This window comes from Mixophyes fleayi, chromosome 1, assembly GCF_038048845.1.
Source record: "Mixophyes fleayi isolate aMixFle1 chromosome 1, aMixFle1.hap1, whole genome shotgun sequence".
In the NCBI taxonomy this organism is placed as follows: Eukaryota; Metazoa; Chordata; class Amphibia; order Anura; family Limnodynastidae; genus Mixophyes; species Mixophyes fleayi.
Window position 1 is genome coordinate 264,760,100 of NC_134402.1, and position 25,621 is coordinate 264,785,720.

At 40.2% G+C, this 25,621-nt stretch overlaps 1 protein-coding gene across 2 annotated transcripts in view; it reads left to right on the forward strand.

Annotated features, from left to right (window-relative positions):
* ABCA1 (ATP binding cassette subfamily A member 1) overlaps positions 1-25,621 on the forward strand; it is a 106,103-nt gene that overhangs the window by 47,667 nt on the left and 32,815 nt on the right. For both annotated transcript variants that reach the window (XM_075210475.1, XM_075210484.1), the window contains exons 6-20: positions 3,919-4,040; positions 4,664-4,855; positions 9,225-9,308; positions 11,384-11,636; positions 13,971-14,110; positions 15,935-16,051; positions 16,706-16,903; positions 17,334-17,539; positions 19,012-19,188; positions 20,423-20,645; positions 20,833-21,054; positions 21,263-21,467; positions 22,205-22,318; positions 22,483-22,654; positions 25,143-25,274. In XM_075210475.1, coding sequence (XP_075066576.1) covers positions 3,919-4,040; positions 4,664-4,855; positions 9,225-9,308; positions 11,384-11,636; positions 13,971-14,110; positions 15,935-16,051; positions 16,706-16,903; positions 17,334-17,539; positions 19,012-19,188; positions 20,423-20,645; positions 20,833-21,054; positions 21,263-21,467; positions 22,205-22,318; positions 22,483-22,654; positions 25,143-25,274 — 2,557 coding nt within the window. The remainder of the gene's footprint in view (positions 1-3,918; positions 4,041-4,663; positions 4,856-9,224; positions 9,309-11,383; positions 11,637-13,970; positions 14,111-15,934; positions 16,052-16,705; positions 16,904-17,333; positions 17,540-19,011; positions 19,189-20,422; positions 20,646-20,832; positions 21,055-21,262; positions 21,468-22,204; positions 22,319-22,482; positions 22,655-25,142; positions 25,275-25,621) is intronic.

Sequence of the window (25,621 nt, forward strand, 5' to 3'; positions counted from 1 at the left end):
TATCTGTTAAATAGTGCACTTAAATATCTCCATTGATTGAAGTGGCAATTTTGAAGTGGTATGAAAAATGTAAGTGAATGGAATGTGATAGTTGTACATTGAAGGCAGTAGGAGGAGTGGCAGTATGGCATACCACCGTATTCACCCCCACTTCCACCACTGAGTATGAAGAAACCATGGATGCTTTCTACTATTTGTACGACCACTCATTGTTGCTCAAATTGGATTACAGTTTACAGGTGTACTTTGCTACACCTCCAAAGTCCTTTTAAAGTACTGGTAACTATATTGTATTCCTCAGGTACACATACAATACGTATTATATACTTAAGTTAAACACATGGTGAGATTATTTTAGGGACACAAAGTTCTTTGGTAAAATCCATGTTAGTAAGTAGGTTAGTTTGCATATTTGCATATTTCCCAACAGTTCAGATTTAGACAGCACAGTCTTGATTCTGGAGGACTGGCCCGCCACCCCAATAGCCAGGACTTTTGTCTGTACTGTTGAGAATGCTCCGTATGTCCTGCTCCCTCAGCTGACAATGGTCAATTCATTCTGCCATGTGATGTGGTTGGGGTAAAACTGGGAACACTTAAGGCCACATTACACCTGAAAATATATACAAATATAAAATCTCACATCTGATAATTTAATGTGGTAATCTATAATAACTGTAAGTATTCATGGCTAGTTGTGTCTTTTGTTACTACAAGTAACTGAAAAAAAGAGTACACAAATGTTCTGTCTCAGCATGAAAAACATTTAGCCTTGTGTAACCGACTATGTTCATATCCACTCAGTCCATTCTCACAATAAAAAAAAGCTGTAGGAAAAACGCTAAGGAACCCAGAGGTCTCATGCAGGCAGAAAATAATATTCCTGTGGTATTTTGAAATACATACACCAGACCTGATACTTCCCCAAGCTGTCTGTTTGCCAGGAACTGTAAATTCATTTTGTTCCTCTGTCACACATGTAATAAATGTACAGATTTTGCATAAATAACCAACTAAGTAAGAAACTTAGTATACAAACTTCTTATTTTTCTGGTATGTTATTTAGGTCAAGTACATAGTACACATACTAATGGCCAAGAGTGGATTTAATACCTTTTTAGATTTAAAAAAGTTCTTAAAAGCTATACCTAAAGCATGCAATTTCTTACACGTATTCTTTTTATTGTTATCATTATGAAATAACATATTTTTAACATTCACAATTAATGTTAACAAAAATGTTATCTTATCAGCCTTGCGTGTGTCATACAAACTCTTTAACAACTTACTTGCATACAAGGGTAAAACCAGGTCATACATGTCAGCTCTGCTACTTAGGAAAAGTGCAAACAGGATTTGTGACAGATATAGTCATAGACATGACATAAAAAAAATCTGACAGGCATGTCATATAGTTTTAGAATTTTGTCTTATCAATGCCATGTAAATTGCTTATAGGAATCTGGAAATAGATACATAAGTGTAGGCATGAAAGGAAATCGAGAGCATTTTACCGCAGAAGAAATTATACTGGGTCAGACTGAATGTTAATATTTCAAGGAACTTCTAATATACAATTTTTGTACAACATGACAAAACTGTGGTTTATGCCCATATAGGGCCTGAGTCATTAAGGCAAAAAAGGAGTAAATGTTCTCTGGGACAAACCATGTTACAATGCAAGGGGTGCAAATTAGTTTATTATTTTGCGAATAAGTTAAATACTCGCTGTTTTTTCATCTACCACACAAATACTTGATAGCTTTATTACTAAACTAAAATGTAAAGTTGATCTAGGACATGCCCTACCCCAACTATAAATCTGTCCCTACATTTTAAATTTACCTCCCCTCCAATGCAACATGGTTTTGCCCAGGTGCAAATGTTACTCCTTTTTTTATGCTTTGCTCTCCTTAATGACTCAGGCCCATAGTCGTCTTCTTCCCTCACTGATCCTACATGTCCTGTCATCTTACAGGATGCAAGGATGGACTAATGTTACTGTACTGTGGCTCTATAAAGTCTTTTTCGGCTACTGTGACGTGGGATTAATAGTTAGAAAGATGTCCCATTAGAGGAGGATGTATTTTACCTTCTTCATTTCATACTCGCAAGGCTACATGTCTTTAAATAATGTGTTCACAGGCTTGCTGTATACAGGAACTCATTGGCGTTAAAAAAAGTGTTCTGTGGTCTACTGTTTGTGCCAGACTATTATTTACTATGTGACACGCTTCTAGTGTTATTTGTGTCCTGGCATCTACTTAGAGATATCCATGACTCCTTATGTGACAGATCTGCAGAGTCAGGATAAGTGCTTGCCCAACTGCTGTTCACAGTAAACATATACGCGCTAAATGATCAATGGACTCTCTGACTTGATTACATGCTGACTCTACTATTTTAAAGGAAAACCACAGGATCTTATGTTATCCATATTGGTAAATTCCAAAAAGGCATGATACCTAATGGTGGATCGAAGAAATTTACTGTGTACCTTGACTTACGTTGTTGTTTTTTTGCAAATCAATATCATTTATAATATACTCAGTATATATAAGTAGAAGGCTGGCCGTTAGTATATTGAAAATACTGACGGGCTACCTTTTTACTTATATGTACTGTTATTCTTTTGGGCAGACATTCCACTTAAAAACATTTAGCGATTATGCCATTTTAATGTATTTATGGTATTGCTAATTTAATGCTGAATCTGCTGTATTCACTTTTAATATTATTGTATAGTTTTTTTAACTAGTGAATTGGTTTGTAGCTACATGTGTACTATTAATATGATTTGGCTCCAGAATATGAATATTGTTTACTTTTTATAATGAGATTAAGGACATCATTAACATATGCACCACATCAGATACAGATAAGTCACATTACTTATATATGCAACTCATCATGTACAGGCAAGTCATATTGCAGTTGTAGATTTATAATGGCTACTAAGCCCTCAACAACACTACCACTGCATACATCTCAAATCTCATATCAAAATACTCTCCCTCCCACCCTCTTAGATCTACCTCTGACCTGCGCTTTGTCTGGTCTCTGGTAACCACCTCTTACTCCCGTCTACAAGACTTCTCCTGTGCTGCTCCCCACTTATGGAATTCCCTACCACACTCAATCAGACTTTCCCACGGCCTTCAAATCTTTAGATGCTCTTTGAAAGCCCATCTCTTTTATAGAGGTGACCTTATCCTGAATAAAAGTATTCACACTAAGGCACCCTCACAACTATCCCAATCTCCACTCTGAGCCACACTCGCTCCGCTTGTTTCACCTGAACCCTCTTCCACTTAGAATGTAAGATCTCTAATGAGCAGGGCCCTCCATACCCTTTGTTTTCATGTTTGCATTTATTTTGTGTACCTTATATGTCCGTGTTTTATGTATGTACTGTTTTTCCTACTGTAATAATAGTAATAATTATAATAATAATAATAATAATAATAATACTACATACACACTGGACTATCACAGCCAGTTTTGGTCAATTTCCTGATATTGCAGTGTGAAAGTAATCCACATGAAAAAAATCATCAGTAAATGTGATGGAAGATGATCATTGTAGGTCTGTGTGTGCTGTTTTTAACAGGCCCCAAAGAAGTGTTCCTACTGCTAGGAGGTCATGCTGAGCAATAGGGACGCCCATATATGGCTGGCTTTAATGTACATTGGGAAAATACTGTGTATGGGCTTGTACAGCAATTTGTACCAGTGTTTCCATTGGACTAAACTTAATATAAAAACATGATAACAATCATGAACTAGACAAACTAGAAATAGAGCAGGTATAGTCATTGTAGTAATTAATACTTTGTCTTCACTTCTTTACAATATACCATACAGTTTATCTTCTAACTGTTGTTAGCACATTCATGCATTACTTTACATCTCTTACAGGCATGAGACTTGGAGACTGCTTAATGGATAATGAGAAATTCACAACGTTTCTTCAGCAAAACATAAGCATGCCTTCCATTGTAGTAGAGGAGATACTGAATGCTGATCTCAAGCTGGAACAGGTAATGCAGTTCTTATAAGTTGATTTTACATAGCAAAATGCATAGTCTTTCTTTATGCTAAGTGCAGAAACATTTGTCAGACACAGTGCCTGGAATTCAGGGAGACAAAATAATTTCACCAAGGTCACAATGAGCAGACACAGGGTCCCCAGTATGTCTCCCAATGTCACTGATATACATATCAGCAACTTTAACCACTGAGCTACATGTCCCTCACTGGGTTGACAGATTTCCATAATGTTTGCCATCAGACTATTGACATCACATATTTCATTTTATTATTTAACTGTGTTTTGTGTTTGTTTATTTACAAATGATAATAATGCTCATTCCCACTTTCCCATATGCATTGTATTACTGCTTTGTATCCCCTGGAAATGCACAAAGGAATATGCTCATATCTTACTGTTTGCATTATACTCTCTTGGTCATTTGAGTCCTATGTAATCAGGGTGATAGGGTGATGACTATATATATATATATATATATACACACACACACACACACACACACACACACACACACACACACACACACACACACACACACATATATGTATAGTCTAGGGCAGTGCAAGTGCAAATAATATATTTGTAAATCATTGCATGTATTCTTTAATTCAGGTCCTGGTCTCTGGATTCCAAATTCGCTTAAAGGATCTGTGTAACAGTTCCAGGCTGGCAGAGTATGTGACCATTCACAATGAAGAAGTTGCAAGGTTCAGCCAGTCAGTCATATGTGCTCTTCCAGAAGACAAACTCAACCTTTTGGAGCACCAGTTTCGTTCCAATATTGACCTTCTTAAGCCCATCACGGTAAGCAGAATGACAACATATGCACACAAGTTTACAATGACATTCTGTGCGCTTGCATCAGATCCCAGTTATAATGACCGGCCTTATATTGGGTAGTTTGTACATAGCACACATTGAAATAACTCATAGCAGCAAATGAAATATTAGCTTGAATCATGCTGAGCACATGCAGCAGTATGCCTGCGAGTGTAACTCCCACAGCAAGCATGATGCCAGGGGAATGATCTGATGAAAGTGAATGGTTTGCCATTTACAGACACCCAGTGTGAACTGACCGCTTGGCCTGAGCACTATATGGCTAATTTTGCAATACTGGAAAGTGATTCAATAGTGTGACCAGCCTTTGTGTGACATGCTTCAGTCTTACTTGCACTAGACCAATCAAATTCATTTTCCATTAATGCAAATTATATGTGCCATCAGCATCCTGTTTAACAAACAACATTTTGTGCATGTTAATTGGGTGTTTTGTTCACAAAATAGGTGGCATTGACTGGTTTTCCAAGTATCTCTTATTAACTTAAAGGAAATGTTACTAATGGCTGGATCTCCATCTCAGTACACATGTACTTCTAGATAATTGTACACAGCAGAGGGAGATAGTGTTCAGATGTTATGGTATGATGATACTGTATATGGGTAGAGCTGTGAACTATTGCTAAGGTCATACAGTTTAGTAGTGCTTAGCAGTCTGATAAGAGAAATGCATATTTCATGCTGGATCACTGGACATGCAGGGTGTTAGTGTAAGATAAGCCTCAGAGACAGGCTCAGCTGTATAAGTATTACGTGCATGGAATTATACCAACAACTCATCATCTATTGGCACATCTCATAGCATTGCAATTATTATGTTAATATTGCCCTGCCTATTCATTTGCCAGGTAAAATATAAAGGGTGGGTTAAGTTACTAAACAGAACGAAACATGGATCTTTTTAAATTTGTATCTTCCCTGTTATTATAACAGTGTAATCCTGATTGGAGATCTGAAGTCCTGCCTGATCCCAGTTTTCCCCTAGTGACAACTGTATGGTTGTGCTCGATGAGGTGGCAGTAGTCTATTGGTGCACCAGAGCCCACACTGACCTAGTAACTGTATTGTTTCCCACATAATTCAGCTCCTTGCAGTGTACAAGCTGTTTCCACAGACCTGTGCTGGAAATCGTCCTAGTGATATATAGTGAGGACTCTAGGAATTGTTATGATGGATAACAATGGATGTTTCTAGGATTTATCATGTGAAACATCCACTTCCACATGTCTAAAGTACTAAAATATTTATCAAAATCTCTAAAAATACTATCTACTATAGCTTGTTTGTGTTATGCATTTTAAAACATGTTTATTATTGCCACATATGCTTGAATGAAATACTCTTCAGGACAGGAATGTATTTCCCCATGTGTTCTATGTTTTTATGTAAACATAATTTTTTTTTATGAATTTTGTACATTCTTTTATTTAAGTACATTTGTTGCATCATGTTGTACTCCTTTGTTCATGTAATTTTCCTATAAAACACTGCATACATCTGAGACTAAATAAAAATACATTCAAAAACATACCTACCTACAATCAAAGCTACCTAACTGCCATCATACCTGCCTACACTTCATACTTTGCCACTCATGAGCTCATCTCTTAGAAATACTCGGCTAATCATAATTCACAGCTTTCAGTGTTTCAGCTTAAAGTATGTCAATAGATAAATGAAACTAGGATTTAAGTTATAGCATTTAAATATGAAATCATAATTGAAAAGAGACACAAGTCCATCAAAGTTAAATGTTCCATAGTTTCTAATTGAGTTAGTCCAGGGGAAGTCAAAACAAAACCCTTAGACCGACGAGAAAAAAAAAATACCATTATCAACCTCAAAATGGCAATTTTGGCCATGAATATCCTAGATCAGTGGTTCCCAAACCCAGTCCTCAGGGACCCCCCTAACAGTGCAGGTTTTCCAGGTCACAAGTGACATAATTTTATCACCTGTGAATCTGTTACAATCAGGGCTACCAAGAGTAATTCAGGGCCCCGGTACAACAAATTCATGGGGCCCCCCTTATAGTCGAGCATGCAAAAAAAATTTGCGCCGCCTTATGGCGCCGCAAAAAAATTCGGGCGTGTGGCCATGCATTTGGGGGTGTGGCAAATGCGCCATTAGGGCGTGGCTAACATCAAAATCACTAGACTCTAAATTCGCTGGAGCGTGACATATGTTCAAGCACTCCTGATTTTCAGGACATCTAGCACCACAGTGTAGTATAGAAAGAATGCAGTGTGTACACAAACATTTCAGTCTTGGCCTGCACCTTACATTGGGCACAACACTCACCAAAAATTGGTATTGTCCCTACTAGAATCACAACATTTCACACACTGTGCTGCTCTCTCCTACCTGTTCTTCTCACTTTCTCCACCTGTGGCTGCTGCTTTCTTTTGTTGCGGCTTGTCTGGATCCTGGAATGTTGAAGGGCCTATTTGGAAAAAAAAATGGCTACATTTAGAAAATTACAGCCAGCCCCGGCGTTAAATCAATAGCACCCACGATTAATAATTAGGCCTTCCTCCATCCCCAACATTAAAATAATAGTATTCCCATTTAATAAATAAACCTATTCCCTTCCTGCAAACAGCCCCAGCAATACCTATTTCCCGCAATCATCACTGCCATTAAATAATTCATAGTCACATTTAATAAAGAGACCTCATTCTCCCTAAACTCACCCCAAGATTCAATAGCCCCCAAACCACCCCATCTTAAATTAATAGTCCCTACTATTAAATTGCCTCACCATCACCCTACAAACAAAATAGCGCCCATTAATTAGCCACCACCTACCTCACATACACTACATTGCAACAAGCCCCCTGTGCCATCACACACACAATACTGTGCCCCTTCATCACTACACTGTGCCCCCTTATGCTCACACTGCCCCCTCCATGCTGCTTTCCCCCCTTCTTTTTTACTCTGTGCCTTCCCCCCCTTTTTTTTAATCAGTGCTTACTTAAGTTTTCTGGACAAAACCATGTTACAATACAAGGGGTGCAAATGAGTTTATTATTTTGCACATAAGGAAAATACTGGCTGTTTTTTCATGTAATACACAAATACTTAATAGCTTATTTTTACACTGAAATTTAAAGTTAATCTAGGAGATGCCCTACCCCAAATGTAAATCTGCCATCAAATTTTAAATTTACCTCCCCCTCCAATGCAACATGGTTTTGCCTTACTCACTTTTGCATAACTTAACTTAATAAATCAGGCCCATTATCTGTATAGAATTGTCCCTGCTACTGAATATCATGTCACGATTGTGTTGATTTATTTATCATACAATTTGTAATTTTCTTGTTTGTTTATACTCTCACATATATAGTCCCCATAATGATGTTAGAATGTTAGGAATATCAGACACTCACTATGTTGGACATAACTGACTATTCATCACAGACAAAAACCTTTCCAGGGCCCACAAAACCATCCATTTACTTGTAAACATTGTAAACTCTTGGTTGTGTACTTCCATCCAGTCACAGTGTGTGCTTTGGCTTGTGTGTGAACTGTGATCTGAAGCATTCTTTGACACATTACCCAGAGGTCAGTGTGGGGAGTTCCAAGAATCTATTAAGTCACTGTGCTCTGTTTCAGTCAATAACATGAGTGAATGCCATTGTACTCCCTTCATTAACATGAACTGATGTAATGGCTATTAAATAAGTGTACGCGTCTTATGAAAACTGGTCACACAGCACAATTCTAGTAAGTGATGATTTTCTCCATCGTGGCGGTCCCGTGATCAGTTCTGACCTTTATAACATTGGCATAGTTACCAACTCTCCCTATTGTCCAGGGACAGTTATAGGTTTTAGTGATTTATCCATTGAAATTTGCTCTATTTTGAAGAGTATGTAAAAACATTCTTTCACAATGAAGATCTGTTTGCACATTGTACTGTATGTATAAATGATGTTGTTATAAGGTTCTTAAACATATATCCTCTCGTGGTGAATATTTTCATAATTGCTACATTCTTGGCAGTCATGGGTCGTATATGTTTTGCTATCTTTAAATATAGCATTGTAAATAATTAAAAGATCATCCAAAATGGAGAGGCAGATGTCAACAATCAAACAACCTTACGCTTTATGCCGAAATGCGTTGTGGTAAATTATTTTAAAATAGAGCAGACTTTCTCCATTAGCTGATTCATTATTGGCTTAGTGGTTTTTATTTTGTAAATGTTTTCTTAAAAAAGAACAATTTGTATTATATACATGTTGATTTTTATAAACAAAAGTGTGGGTAGTGCCTATTTTAAGCAACTAGTGTTTTCTTCTTTTGATTCTGATAATTACAGAAAGAAATGTCATCACAATCTTTCCCTGTGTTGAGAGAGGTTACTGAAAATGTGCTGCACAGCCTGGGACAACTTGCCAAAGAGGTAATTATAGGGCATTCCTTTTTAAGAGTTTTCAGGGTATGTTAGATTCAGAGACGGTAGCAACACTCATTATCCTCACCGCAAAGCACTAGCTTTGAGCTCTGGTTGACCAATTATTTGAAATGTAGAATACATACGTACTATGCATCATGGCTAGCTGTACATTATGTGCTGTTTATTCACCCTAGTATTTGCTCTTCAAAAACATTTCTTAAAGGGGGAATGCCACCCTTATTTTTTTTAATTCACAGCCCAAATAAGTTAATTTACCAATCATTATTAATTTTTGTTTCTTGTTTTGCTGAACTGAATTCCAGCCAACAGCTGTCATAATAATTTCAAAATAAACTAGTCCAGGCTTTCATAGTCCTCCTCTCTCATACTCAGTTCTGACTAATAGCTGGCTGGCAATCAGTTATTATCAGACACATCTTTAGACTACCTTAAAATATGTTCACTTTTCTAGAGAAGGAGATATATTTCGACCATTATGAAATAGAAAAAAATATTTTAAAAATTCACTAGATTTTAGTTTGAAGCAGAACAGAAAAGAAAATTCAATCATAATAGTAGTTTATTATCAACAATATATGGTGTGCATTTTGTGTAGTGTTGTGTATTCCTCACCATTTCTGTGCCTTCATAATAATTATTGCTAATGGAATAGATGCAAGCTAACATTTATTTCTTAAAGTCCATTTAATCATTCCCAGCATACCTTCTGCCTACAGTAGGATAAACATTAACGTTGACATGATAAATCGTCTGTCTCACTCCTAGCGCACAGGCTATTGTTCCTGTGAGTCTGTTTATTTCAATTACAAAACAAAACACAACATTTGTATACATTTAAATAGGTGAAAAAAAACGTATGTCATGTGAAATAATCACAAAATGAATGGCAACTGCAAAGTTGGATGTATGGTGCAAAGAGTGAAATTAGCTGCGATAGTGACAGAAGAAATGAGAGTGGACATTTTGGTTGTCCCAACTTCTGGATAGACAAACTCCTCATAAATATATTGTTCTATATATGATGCTGTATTAACAATGGATTGTATGTGGAAGAAGCAGCATTTACAATAAACACCATAGACCTCAGGCCAGCATAATCTTGTTTAATGGGATTTCGCTCCAGCTGCTCTTTGTACGAGGAGGCCTCCAGGTCTGGGGTGAGAAGTAGAAAAGATGGAAAATCATGCAGTTCATGTCTTGCTGATGTGGCTAAATTAGTCTTTAGTAAAATAAAGTTGGCAGCTGTCCCAGTGTGAGCGTCACTAACATTCTCATGCTCCAGAGGAAACTTCAGTCTTCTCTTTCCATTGTACAGAACAATATGTTCTGTTTGTCTGTCTAGATTCATACTCCTCTTCTAGATGTTTACGGTCTTGGCCATACCCAAGTTATTGTCGTCTTACTGAATATTAATTAATATTTATTTTAAAGCACAATACAGCCTAAGTAATTGTTGGAAGCATATTTTATACTCCTGTTCTATTGTAATATCAGATCTCATTGGTGTACTCCTCTTGATGTTACAAAGCAAAATCATATAACCATTTTAATATGTGGCACTTTGCTTTATTTTAATGCTGTGTAAGGAATTTCTACTTATAACATGGGCCACTTTATTTGCCATTGCTACGGAAGATAACTATTTCATCATTGTTTATTATAAAAAGTTATTTTGGTAATAATTTTTCTCTAGAATGAGCTAACTAGCAATAACTGTGACATCCTTTTGAGGATACCAAACAGTACTGGATCCCACTTAGCCTTCCAGATTCACTTATTTTTAGCTGCATTATGTTCTGGCTAAGTAAGATCACAGTGACCTAGTGGTTAGCACTTCTGCCTCACAGCACTGGGGTCATGAGTTCGATTCCCGACCATGGACTTATCTGTGTGGAGTTTGTATGTTCTCCCTGTGTTTGCGTGAGTTTCCCCCGGGTGCTCCGGTTTCCTCCCACACTTAGTTGCGCTATATAAATAAATGATGATGATCACCTACAGAATAGGCAGGTGATAACTTGTAGCTTTGTGTAATGACTGTGAGCTCTCTTTTATCTGTACAGCTTATCACTATGAAGAGTTGGGCAGACATGAGGCAGGAGGTTATGTTCCTGACCAGTGAGAACTCCACGTCTTCACCAACCTCATTATACCAAGCAGTGTCACGCATTGTGTGTGGTCATCCTGAGGGAGGAGGACTGAAGATCAAGTCCCTCAACTGGTATGAAGATAACAACTACAAGGCACTGTTTGGAGGAGGAGGAGGAGGTGACAATGGCACTGAAGAAGAGTCGTCTGTCTATGACAATTCCACAAGTAGGTTCATTGCTCTTATGTTGTTTAACAAATATGAGGAGAATATTGACAATATTTTCCAAAGCATCTGGCTAAAAATTTTCAATATATATCAAATTAAAAGTGAAAGTAAAATATAATCTGTTGTACAGCATACTTTTATTGCTTTAATATTGTTTTTAAGAAGATCACCAAACACCTTGATCAAGAAAGTGTTATTTTTGAATAATTTAGCTAAGACCTGTTAACAATTCATAGGTATAAGAGGACGCTAGCCACTTAGCCACCGTGCTGCCCCATAATAATAATAAATAATAACAATAATAAAAATAACAGTGAGCATGCACAATATTTTAATGACACAAACACTGGGAATGAAATAAGTATTCATATATTTGTTGCTCACATCATCAAATTGATACTAACATCTCTGTAGTCAGCATCTGCAGAAATTGAAAGTGTTCATTGTGTAGGTAAATATTTGCTTTTTTCAAACATTTATCAATGGATATATTTTAATATATTTCTCATTGCATAATGTAATGCTTGTAAATTTTTGTTAGCAGTGTTTATTTAATAAGATTAGCATAGGCACTGTGGGCTGCTTGTGGGCATAGGAACTGTGGGCTGCCTGTGGGCATAGGAACTGTGGGCATAGGCACTGTGGGCTGCTTGTGGGCATAGGCACTGTGGGCTGCTTGTGGGCATAGGAACTGTGGGCTGCTTGTGGGCATAGGAACTGTGGGCATAGGAACTGTGGGCATAGGCACTGTGGGCTGCTTGTGGGCATAGGAACTGTGAGCTGCTTGTGGGCATAGGCACTGTGGGCTGCTTGTGGGCATAGGAACTGTGGGCTGCTTGTGGGCATAGGCACTGTGGGCTGCTTGTGGGCATAGGAACTGTGGGCTGCTTGTGGACATAGGCACTGTGGGCTGCTTATGGGCATAGGCACTGTCGGCTGCTTGTGAGCATAGGCACTGTGAGCTGATTATGGGCATAGGCACTGTGGGCTGCTTATGGGCATAGGCACTGTGGGCTGCCTGTGGGCATAGGAACTGTGGGCATAGGCACTGTGGGCTGCTTGTGGGCATAGGAACTGTGAGCTGCTTGTGGGCATAGGCACTGTGGGCTGCTTGTGGGCATAGGAACTGTGGGCTGCTTGTTTACATAGGCACTGTAGGCTACTTGTGGGCATAGGAACTGTAGGCTGCTTGTGGGCATAGGCACTGTAGGCTACTTTTGGGCATAGGAACTGTGGGCTGCTTGTGGGCAAAGGCACTGTAGACTACTTGTGGGCATAGGAACTGTGGGCTGCTTGTGGGCATAGGAACTGTGGGCTGCTTGTGAGCATAGGCACTGTGAGCTGCTTATGGGCATAGGCACTGTGGGCTGCCAGTGTGCATAGGAACTGTGGGCATAGGCACTGTGGGCTGCTTGTGGGCATAGGAACTGTGGGCTGCTTGTGAGCATAGGCACTGTGAGCTGCTTATGGGCATAGGCACTGTGAGCTGCTTATGGGCATAGGCACTGTGGGCTGCTTATGGGCATAGGTACTGTGGGCTGCCTGTGGGCATAGGCACTGTGGGCTGCCTGTGGGCATAGGAACTGTGGGCTGCTTGTGGGCATAGGAACTGTGGGCTGCTTGTGAGCATAGGCACTGTGAGCTGCTTATGGGCAAAGGCACTGTGAGCTGCTTATGGGCATAGGCACTGTGGGCTGCTTATGGGCATAGGCACTGTGGGCTGCTTGTGGGCATAGGAACTGTGGGCTGCTTGTGGGCATAGGAACTGTGGGCTGCTTATGGGCATAGGCACTGTGGGCTGCTTATGGGCATAGGCACTGTTGGCTGCTTGCGGGCATAGGCACTGTGGGCTGCTTGCGGGCATAGGCACTGTGGGCTGCTTGCGGGTATAGGCACTGTGGGCTGCTTGTGGGCATAGGCACTGTGGGCTGCTTGTGGGCATAGGCACTGTGGGCTGCTTGTGGGTATAGGCACTGTGAGCTGCTTATGGGCATAGGCACTGTGGGCTGACTTGTAGGCATAGGCACTGTGGGCTGCTTGTGGGCATAGGCACTGTGAGCTGCTTATGGGCATAGGCACTGTGAGCTGCTTATGGGCATAGGCACTGTGGGCTGCTTGTGCGCATAGGCACTGTGGGCTGCTTGTGCGCATAGGCACTGTGGGCTGCTTGTGCGCATAGGCACTGTGGGCTGACTTGTGGACATAGGCACTGTGGGCTGACTTGTGGACATAGGCACTGTGGGCTACTTGTGGACATAGGCACTGTGGGCTGCTTGTGGTAATTGTGAGCTTGTATTTTGCCTATTGTAGTAATATTTTATCTCTGCCTTTAGCGCCTTATTGCAATGATCTGATGATGACACTGGACTCCAGCCCTTTGTACAGGATGATCTGGAGAGCTCTGAAGCCGTTACTGGTTGGCAAAATCCTCTATACCCCAAGCACTCCAGCCACACGCATGTTAATGTCTGAGGTGAGAATCAGCGGGCGAGCCTGTTTGATGTCAGTATTACCGTTTACTTTTAGCTGGCAATATTCATGCGTGTGATATGCTGCTCAGTAGCTATTCCTTGGTGTCTTGTTCATTCCTAAACATAAAATGTGCCACAAAATGATATACATGGGGTTATTTAGGATGCACAGATTTCAGCAGGCCTTCCTTTCCTTCCTTGTTATGTCTTTCAGTAGGCAGGTTATGCAGTGTAGCTCTGACGTCCTCCGCCTCAGGACAGTTTGTTTACCATCCCAGTATAACAATGTTTACATCCTGTCATGTGATTTCTCAGTAATGCAGATGTGTGTGTATTGCAAGATTGTGTTAGAAATCACATGCCCATGCCATAGTACAATATATTCCTATCTTTCTTTTGCAATAACTGCCAATGTTTTTCTTCAGATATATTTGTATAATAATACTTTTGAAAACAATTATATAAAAAGGAAAAATAATTTCCTCTGTGTTAAATGCTTTGTAACATAGCAAATGAAGACAATTATTTGATGTTCAAACAAGCTATGTAAACATGTCAAAGTACACGGTTATACAAATACTGTCAAAACAAATGAAAGCTGTATATCTGTATAGACCAGGGTTGTCCGACCCGCGGCCTGCGGGCCGCATGCGGCCCAGCACGCCTGTAAATGTGGCCCAGAAGGAGTTTTGGTTGTGGCAAGGGGGCAGCACTGTTAATGGAAAAAAAAAATCCTGCAAAAAAAATAAAATAAAATACTTACCGGTCACGCGGTCATGTCAGCTGGTACTCCGGCTCCCTCCCTTGTCTCCTCCTCCGTGCGGTGCTCGCAGTGAATGTCGGGTCTGATGTCATCACGCCCAACATCCATTGCGGATCGCAGCACAGAGGAGTCACCCGTGCGAGAAGAACAATCAGCAGCACAGAATTGGAGAAAAGAAGAGGACAGGAGAACAAGCCGATTAAAAGGTAAGTTAAGGGGGATTTTTTTTATTATTTCAAGGGACGCTGACCAGTGAATAAAAGTCACCTGGTCCTGGAGCATCATGGACCTTATCTCCCTGCTACATACTTCTACTTGTAATACTAATGGGGCATTATATATTATTCTCTTTGGCCCATTATAAGTTGTTATCCCTTAACTAACATAGTGGTGTAATTAGCAAAACAGGTCACAATTTGGGGTCACAGTGATGTATATGTCAGGTACCGCAGGCCTGGTCAGGGCACCCTGATATACAATACCTGGCCTAAATGCACTTTATTGATATTGCATCGAAACAATACAAAAAGTGATTATAGTATAATAACTAGAGAGGATTTTTTGAACAGGGCGATTGAAAGGTAAGTATAGGGGGATTTGAAAAAAAAGTTATATATATATATATATATATATATATATATATATATATATATATATATATATATCAATCACTTTTTTTCTCATATATATATATATATATATATATATATATGTTTTCTATGGTTTTTTGGATGATCAGCTATCGTTATTGTCAGTGTATCTTATGTGCGGCCCAAACCAACTCGTCGTCTTCCAATGTGGCCCAGGGAAGCTAAAAGGTTGGACACCCCTGGTATAGACAGTGGTGGAAGTGGGGGTGTATACAGTGGTATGCCATACCAACACTTCTACTACTGCTTTGATTGTAAAACTATCAAATTTCATTCACTTACATTTTCCGTACTGCTACTTCTACCATATAGACAACACTATATCTTGGCTATTGTTGTAACTTAATGTTGCTTTTATGACACCACCATAACCTTGGGAAATTGACATAATTTTGCATCCGACCTAATTCCAGGTGAACAAAACTTTCCAAGAGTTAGGTGTGTTTCGGGATCTTGGAGCAATGTGGGAAGAAGTTCGGCCACAGTTCAAAACATTCTTAGAAAGTAGCAAAGAGATGGACCTCGTCAGGGTAAGTTTATTAGATAATGCATTTAAATATGTAGGATGTACTGTAAATATCACAATCAAAAAAGCGGTGGATCTTTTGATGATGAACAAAATGCATTGCGTGAAAACTACAGTTTAATATCCAATATAATTTAAAACAGCACTTTTTCCTTAGATACTGTCAATGTGTTTGGGAATACCACTGTTTTTGATCAGTTATCTTTTTTAATTATTGCAATTATCCACCCATACTAAATATGTAATTGTAAATCTCCCTCTAATGCCTGGCAGGGGAATTTTTAATTTCACATCTGTTGACACCTCAATTCGAGAACAATGATTGGATGACTGTTGCTGCCATCCATTCAGCTACCTCACATTGTAGCAGCCGCAACCCTTGCAGTGATAATTTTACCACTGTATAGGTTTAAACATCCCAGAACATCCCCTGGCACTATTAGACTTCTACTTTTCTTTTTTATCATTTTGTTGCTTTGGGGGGAAAAAATGTTGTTTTTAAAATAGTGTTTTTCAATCATTAGGAGTAAATATTTCCTTTAACCAGAACATACTGATATGAAAACAGAACAATAAAGTGCAATAGTTTAATGCTCACATTTGGTGAGTATAAGGAAAAACATATGTAACAGTTTAATATCATTTTAATCTCTTTTAGACTTTATTGACCAATAAAGGCAGCAAGCAATTCCTAGATCGCCAGCTAAACTCAACAGGTTGGACATCAGAAGACGTTGCCAGGTTCCTGGCCAAAGAACCAGCAGAGGAATCAGCTGAGAGTGGAAGAGTTTACACCTGGAGAGAAGCCCTTAACGAGACTGACCGCGTTGTACTGACCATGTCCCGCTTCATGGAGGTGAGTCTTACAGATATCTTCTTAAATATAATCTTTAATATGCAGTGCTATCTTTTATAGTTAATATGGATAGTTGTTGGTTACCTTCTCAATAGTGAACTAAGGCATGTACGCTATTGGTTATTTCCCCTTATTTAAAATGTAAGTAATTCATGCTATAAGCAACGATGGAGACAGTATAATTTTGTCAGGTTGATTTATCCCTTTTAATCACTTTGCTTGTCTCCAGGTCGTTCTGCTGCCTATGTCTATCGTATATTGGCTGCAGGAACCCGGCGTTTATCTTCCCTTTATAGACACACCTAGCTTTTAACTTACTCGCTGCCTTCTTGTCACATTAACAAGGAGAAGATCTGAGAATGCTGATTAGCCATTTAGCTTTGAAATATTGCAAGTAAATACCTCTACAAATCTATTTATATATTTCTAGTGTGTCAATCTGGACAAGTTAGAACCGGTGGATACTGAAGAAATTCTCATAGAAAAGTCCATGGAGCTTCTAAACGAGAGGAAGTTCTGGGCAGGTGTAGTCTTCATGGACTTGCCTGATAATGACACCATACTTCCTCAACATATCAAGTATAAAATCCGCATGGACATAGATAACGTGGAGAGAACCAACAAGATTAAGGATGGGTGAGTGCTAAAAAGATATATACTTGATGTATCTATCTCTGTCTATGTTTATTTTACATGAGTGATGTATAACATATAATGCTACCAGTGGCTTGCAACAAATAGATAAAAAGCAAATAATAAAAACAACCTTGAATTTCAGTTAAAATTAAGTATTGTTGTTTATTAAACAACCATGATGCCCAATAATAATCAGATCAAAATCACTAGGATCACTATGTGGTATATTGTGAAATACAGTTGATGACCACTATTGTCCTGTGTGTGAGGTCATCTTCCTATTACCTTAACAGGTCCCATTGCTACCAGTAGTCCAAAGGGTGGAATGGCCACTTATGGGCGTTGAAAAATTGAACACAGAGTGTCTGATTCGTTAAGGCATGTACGGTAATGCTGACACGTGCCGTATTTTGCGTAAAATTGCTCTGCGCATGGCGAGACACGAATCATAGGTTAGAGAACGCAGCAACGTCCAATTCATGTTCGAGAGCAAAGGACCCTTATTACAGACTACTATTTCAGGGGCGAAACGGGGAGGGGACTGTGCGTATGCATGTAGTTAATGTACAGTAATAGCGTGCCAAGCTCCAGCGCACGCAGCAGCATCCAATTCAAGCTCTGGGAATCTCACAGGTAAGTTTTTTCTGTCGTATCACTTGCACCAGCTACAAGTTTGGTGCAAGTGAAGGTTACTAGTGATGATGGTCGCATATGCATGCTAGAACATGTGTTTGCCATCAGGAGCAACTGTAAAAATGCATTTTATGTACAGTAGGCATTCATAACATCCTAATAAATATATTTTATGGAAGACGCAAAAAATGGAAAAAAACGAACTTTTTTATTTTTTAATGTTTTGTCATTGACTATACTATTAACAGGTGAAAACTGAATTTTTTTTACCTGTGCGTTCTTTTGGGACTTTATAGTACATATATGTATTGGACGTATCCTGCAGTGTATTGTCTGTGAGTGCAGAGTAGACCTAGACCCGTATTCAACAACAGACGTATTTTTACATCTGCTCCTTGTTGAATATTGACGTGCATATGCCTGAAATATGTGCATTTAAAAAAAACCGACGCACAGTACATTCGTTAGGCTTAACATAATGAATCAGGCCCAGAGTGCTGGGTAGCAAGTTCAGCCTGCCTGAAGCCAGTTTAAGTAATGTCTTTAGATTTCCAAAACTGGACTAACAATAAATTAAGCCTTTATAGCTGGAATGTACAATAGCAGATTAAAGTTGTCATTGGCAATAATAATATTTTAATATTGTTTAAAATTAAAATTGGGAAATTAAAATTGCATCAAATATTTTTTCCAAACTTTTATTTTTTTTTAGTAGTTTTCATTTTAATAAACAAGCATATAAACAGAACATATTATATAAATGTGCAACATTGTACATAGCAAAAAGGTATTATTATACATTTTTTACAATAAAGTACTTTTTTAATCTGTATTTTTAGTTACTGGGATCCTGGTCCTCGCGCTGACCCATTTGAAGACATGCGATACATCTGGGGAGGTTTTGCGTACTTGCAGGATGTTATTGAGCAGGGGATCATTAGAATACAGACCGGCACACAGAAGAGGACAGGAGTCTATGTTCAGCAGATGCCCTACCCCTGTTATGTAGATGACATGTAAGTACATAAGAATGTCTCCTGGTGCTGCCAAAAAAGTCTTAGAAACTATCACAGAACATTATTTTATGCAGCCGTTTTAGGTGCTTACAGCCTAAATATAAGGGTCATTTTCAAAGCGTAAAGCCAGCGGACCGGCAATTATTTATGTGCACAAGTACATTAAAAGGTGACCCCTCCATTCTCAGTCTTTGACAGATAAATGGTGGAAGGTGGGTACACTAAAAACGTTACATCAAAGTTCAACCAACTACCACTTTAATACTACCCCCCTTTATTCATTTACACTTTGCTCTCCTCTGGAGAATTCAAAAACTTTATGGGAGGAAAGACTGTGCTTCCCTCGTAAATCAGGGAAAACCTATGTCAGTGCGCATTCACCCCATTATCTCACTTAAATAATCCTGTCCCTCAAAATCTCATTATTCAGTATAGTTCAGAATTTGTCAATATTGTATATCTAATCCACACTTTCCAAGGAACACCCCTGATCAACCCATCGGCCAGTAAAAAGTTTTGCGACCCCGCAAACGTAACCATCTAGGCGTGTAGAGACATACACAACCATTTAAACCTAACGCTATCTGCACAAAGTAGACACTTGGCACCATTTGCGATGCAGTTGTCCACTATTGTAGTTCTGAGTCAGCTTTATTGTTTGCTTTGAAGCTAAAAGGGTATCTAGTATTTTAGACTGTGCTCATTTTCTGACCTTTTATTTAGTTGCAATATTTGTGCTAAACGAGAACAAGCAGACAATTACGTTCATTATTTCATTTACATAAAAGCCGATACTGTGGCCGAGTGCATATTTTTTACTTAAATGCAACGCAGTACATGAGCACTAATGTCACTGTACAGTTTTCCTCACTAAAGTTGCGGGATAATTGTAATGACCAGCAGGGAATCACTGATCAGTAGCTGAGGGAGAATCGGAATCCCAGGGCTGGAACTTATATAAGTGGACAGGAAGTGTGTAAATTGCAAGAATATGTGGAGAGAGCTTATGAGATTTGGACACAGCAAGCCCAAGGACTTAGAATAGCATGTGGGGCATCAGAACTACAGAAGGGCAAAATGAAGTTGACAGGACCAGTGCAGAGAAACTAGGGAAGGGAGAAACAAAATCAGAGACAAGGGAGGCACAGTCTAAACACCGGGACAGAGAAAACAGGATACAAGAAACACAAGATCTTTTAGCCACGAATTCATACCATATTTGTTCTTACTTCAGATTTCTACGAGTCATGAGTCGATCCCTACCCTTATTCATGACCTTAGCGTGGATCTATTCTGTTGCTGTAATCATCAAGGGAATTGTATATGAGAAAGAGGCTCGTCTAAAAGAGACTATGCGGATCATGGGGCTGGACAATGGAATTCTGTGGCTGAGTTGGTTCATCAGCAGTCTCATTCCACTTCTTATGAGTGCTGGCCTTTTGGTGCTGATCCTGAAGGTAACTGCAAAGCATCATTCAGTGATTCAATTTGTTCTAGTTTATATCATTACCAACGTCAACCTAGAGAACATTTGCAGTGCAATATCATTGCTTGATTAATATGTAGATGTAATATGTGAGCTTGGTTTGCCGTTATCTTCCTAACTAAAATTTCACCTGTGTCTATTTCCATTTTCTTCTTTAGACAGGAAATCTTCTGCCATACAGTGATCCCAGCGTGGTCTTTGTCTTCTTGTCTGTCTTTGGAGTGGTGACCATCGCCCAGTGCTTCCTGATAAGCACCATTTTTTCTAGAGCTAACCTAGCGGCAGCCTGCGGTGGAATCATCTACTTTACACTGTACCTGCCATACGTACTATGTGTTGCCTGGCAAGACTACGTGGGCTACACTCTCAAGATTTTTGCGGTAAGAATTTGTTTTTGTCCTTTTAACTTGCAGAACCCATGGACCTATCACCAGAATCATATCTGTTTACCATCAATATTAGTCTCTTAACAGTAACAAACTGTGTCTCTCACTAATATGGTTATTAATAGTGATTTTTATTTAGTTACTAGATGTTGTTTTGTTGTGTTTCAATTTTCTGTTAAAATTCTCCATATTTTCCTTGCAGAGCTTCTTGTCACCTGTTGCCTTTGGGTTTGGCTGTGAAGTTTTTGCCCTTTTTGAGGAGCAAGGAGTCGGGGTGCAGTGGAGCAATCTACTAGACAGTCCTCTCCAAGAAGACGGGTACAGTCTTACTACTTCCGGCTTCATGATGCTGTTCGACACGCTTTTGTATGGAGTGATGACTTGGTACATTGAAGCTGTCTTTCCAGGTAATCTTCTCATAACGTAGTTATAGCAAACTGGAAGAACCAGAAATAAAACAATATATGCCTACATAATTAATGGATTCACGAACATTAATCAGCAATGATGAATGGATAATACAAAACTATTTCTAAATGTAAAGAATAGTTGCTTATTTTTTCAAACAATCTAGGAATAAAAGGTGAAACGTCCTCTGTGATACATGAGTGTTCACTCACAAAAACTTGGGTATACTCCCATGGTACGCGACCCAGAGAAGGAAGTAATGAATAAGACGTAACTTTGTTGTTGTAAAACTGGAAATTATTTTGTTTTACTTCAGCAGGGAGCAAGTATAACAGTACAAAACTGTCTGTAACAATACAAAACTGTCTGTAATGCTATGTATAATATAAACTACAAAAACTAGTTGTGGGCCAGGGACTTTGTATCAAGTCAAATCCAGTTGAATTAATACCAGCCTAAGTTTGATGTATTGGCATGGGCTTGGGTTGGAAGAATGACCATAGTTTCCCTCCTAAATTAGGTCATTTGTCTACTAAGCTTAATAAAGAATACCAACTATTTATTTTAATGTATAGAGAGATGAGTTAAACTGGCATCACTTAATATTATTTTATACTGTTATTATAATTACATCCACTTTAACAAAGATGTATTATGCAGATATGTTATCGTTTTATAAATGCACCTTGTTTCTCAGTTTTATGGGTTTGAATTATGTTATATTTCTACCATTAAGGCGAGTTTGGAATTCCCAGACCCTGGTACTTCCCATTCACAAAGTCATATTGGTGTGGAGAGGAACCAAAGATGGATAGTCACCCCCATTCTTTGCAGAAGGGTTCATCTGAAGGTAAATCCTTACATCTGATTTTGCGGTTTTATGTCGTCTTAAAAAAAAAAATATTCAAAGTTTGCATAAGTTATTTCTTTTAAACACTATGACTAGGCTGAAAAATTATGTTTATGTGGTACTTTTAGACAATATATCATCAATATGTTGTTTACCTTATTTAGTCTGCATGGAAGAGGAACCCTCCCATCTTCCATTAGGAGTGTCCATCCAGAACTTGGTCAAGATTTACCGTGATGGTAAGAAAGTGGCAGTAGATGGCTTATCTCTGAGCTTCTATGAAGGACAGATCACCTCTTTCTTGGGACACAATGGAGCTGGAAAAACTACAACAATGTAAGAAGTTAGAACTTTATATATATATATATATATATCGTATTGAGTAAATAAATTATTTTCAGATCATAACAAAATAGATAATTATGTAAAATCTAGAAAGGTCTAATTGCACACAAACTTTATTTTCTTCACTTGTGTATAATGCAGTGGTTCCCAAACTTTTGCAGTTCGCGGCACCCTTAGAGTCTCCAAATTTTTTCAAGGCACCCCTCCAAAATAATTATTGAGCAGTCCTGTTTTAGAAGTAGTTGGGTTAAAAAATTGTAATAAGTATTTAGGTCAGGACAGAAATACTTAATTAGTTGTATGCAAAAATGCCTCCTCTGCATCCAGACACTCTGCCCCCTCTGCATCCAGACACACTGCCCTCTCTCACACTGCCCCCTCTGCCCTCTGTCACGCTGTCCCACCTCCTCTGCTCTGTCACGCTGTGTCCCCCTCCACTGCCCCTCTCACGCTGGCCCCCCCTCCTCTGCCCCACTGTGCCCCTCCTCTGCTCTCTGTTCCCCTTCTCTGCCCCGCTGTCCCCATCCTCTGCTCTCTGTCCCCATCCTCTGCTCTCTGTCCCCATCCTTTGCCCCTCTGTCCCCCTCCTCTGCTCTCTGTCCCCCTCCTCTGCCCTGCTGTCACCATCCTCTGCCCTGCTGTCACCATCCTCTGCTCTCTGTCCCCATCCTCTGCTCTCTGTCCCCCTCCTCTGTCCCGCTGTCAGCATCCTCTGTCACCAACCTCTGTCCCGCTGTCACCATCCTCTGTCCCCCTCCTCTGTCCCGCTGTCACCATCCTCTGCTCTCCTCCTCTGTCCCGCTGTCACCATCCTCTGCTCTCCTCCTCTGTCCTGCTGTCACCATCCTCTGTCACCAACCTCTGTCCCACTGTCACCATCCTCTGCTCTCCTCCTCTGCCCCGCTGTCACCATCCTCTGTCACCAACCTCTGTCCCGCTGTCACCAACCTCTGTCCCGCTGTCACCATCCTCTGCTCTCCTCCTCTGCCCCACTGTCACCATCCTCTGCTCTGCTCCTCTGTCCCGCTGTCACCATCCTCTGCTCTCCTCCTCTGTCCCTCTGTCACCAACCTCTGTCCCGCTGTCACCATCCTCTGTCCTGCTGTCACCATCCTCTGCTCTCCTCCTCTGCCCCGCTGTCACCAACCTCTGTCCCTCTGTCACCAACCTCTGTCCCTCTGTCACCAACCTCTGTCCCGCTGTCACCATCCTCTGTCCTGCTGTCACCATCCTCTGCTCTCCTCCTCTGCCCCGCTGTCACCAACCTCTGTCACCAACCTCTGTCCCGCTGTCACCATCCTCTGTCACCAACCTCTGTCCTGCTGTCACCATCCTCTGTCACCAACCTCTGTCCCGCTGTCACCATCCTCTGCTCTCCTCCTCTGCCCCGCTGTCACCATCCTCTGCTCTCCTCCTCTGTCACGCTGTCACCATCCTCTGTCACCAACCTCTGTCCCGCTGTCACCATCCTCTGTCACCAACCTCTGTCCCACTGTCACCATCCTCTGCTCTCCTCCTCTGTCACGCTGTCACCATCCTCTGTCACCAACCTCTGTCCCGCTGTCACCATCCTCTGCTCTCCTCCTCTGCCCCGCTGTCACCATCCTCTGCTCTCCTCCTCTGCCCCGCTGTCACTATCCTCTGTCACCAACCTCTGTCCCACTGTCACCATCCTCTGCTCTCCTCCTCTGTCCCGCTGTCACCATCCTCTGTCACCAACCTCTGTCCCGCTGTCACTATCCTCTGTCACCAACCTCTGTCCCACTGTCACCATCCTCTGCTCTCCTCCTCTGTCCCGCTGTCACCATCCTCTGCCACCAACCTCTGTCCCGCTGTCACTATCCTCTGCTCTCCTCCTCTGTCCCGCTGTCACCATCCTCTGCTCTCCCCCTCTGCCCTGCTGTCACCATCCTCTGCTCTCCTCCTCTGTCCCGCTGTCACCATCCTCTGTCCCCCTCCTCTGCCACGATTCATCTCACTCTGCCCCGCGCAAGGCGCCAGCCATAAAAAAAACAAAAACACAGAAACTTACCAATCCGTCGGGCGCCGGGACCCAGCAGCCTCCTCTCTCCTGCAGCTTGTTACTGATGTCGATATTCAGTGACAGCTGCAGGAGAGAGGAGGCTGCTGGGTCCCGGCACCCGACGGATTGGTAAGTTTCTGTGTTTTTTTTTATTTTATTTTTATGTTTGGCCCGCGGCACCCCAGCGACAGCACAGCGGCACCCCTGGGAGCCGTGGCGTACAGCTTGGGAACCGCCGGTATAATGTATAGTATACACTACCCCTACCCCGCAGTATATATATATATATATATATATATATATATATATATATATATATATATATATATATATATATAGTGCATTGCCTTATGTATGGTGTTTAGTAGTATTTTGTTATTTAGCCCTCACTGTTTTTTAGTTTACATAGCAATAGTAGGAAACAAATAACTGCATATGTTGTCTTTTTTCTTGAAGGTCCATATTAACTGGCTTGTTCCCACCAACTTCCGGCACAGCTTATATCATGGGAAAAGACATCCGCGCTGAGCTCAGCTCTATCAGACAGAATCTGGGAGTTTGTCCTCAACATAATGTCCTCTTTGATATGTGAGTAGCCAAAAGCTTAACTGGTATTAATTGTATGTCTGCCCTAGAAGACCTTTACAATATTCTGCTATATAGTATTTATTAAAGCTGTGTTGCCCTCTCATACCTATTTAATAATCTCTAAAGCTAAGCAGAAATATTGGTGGATCCCAGTATCCAAGTATATGAAATCCCCAATTACAGCTGGAAGTTTACAGGTGAAAACATTTTTTTTTTTAAATATGCCCTTTTATGGTTATGCTAAATAATACTATATATAGGGCTGTCTTCAGCCCTGATGGGATAGTAATCAATTACCATTAATTCAAGAGGTTGGAACATTTTTGTCATTGTTTTTATGTGCCACA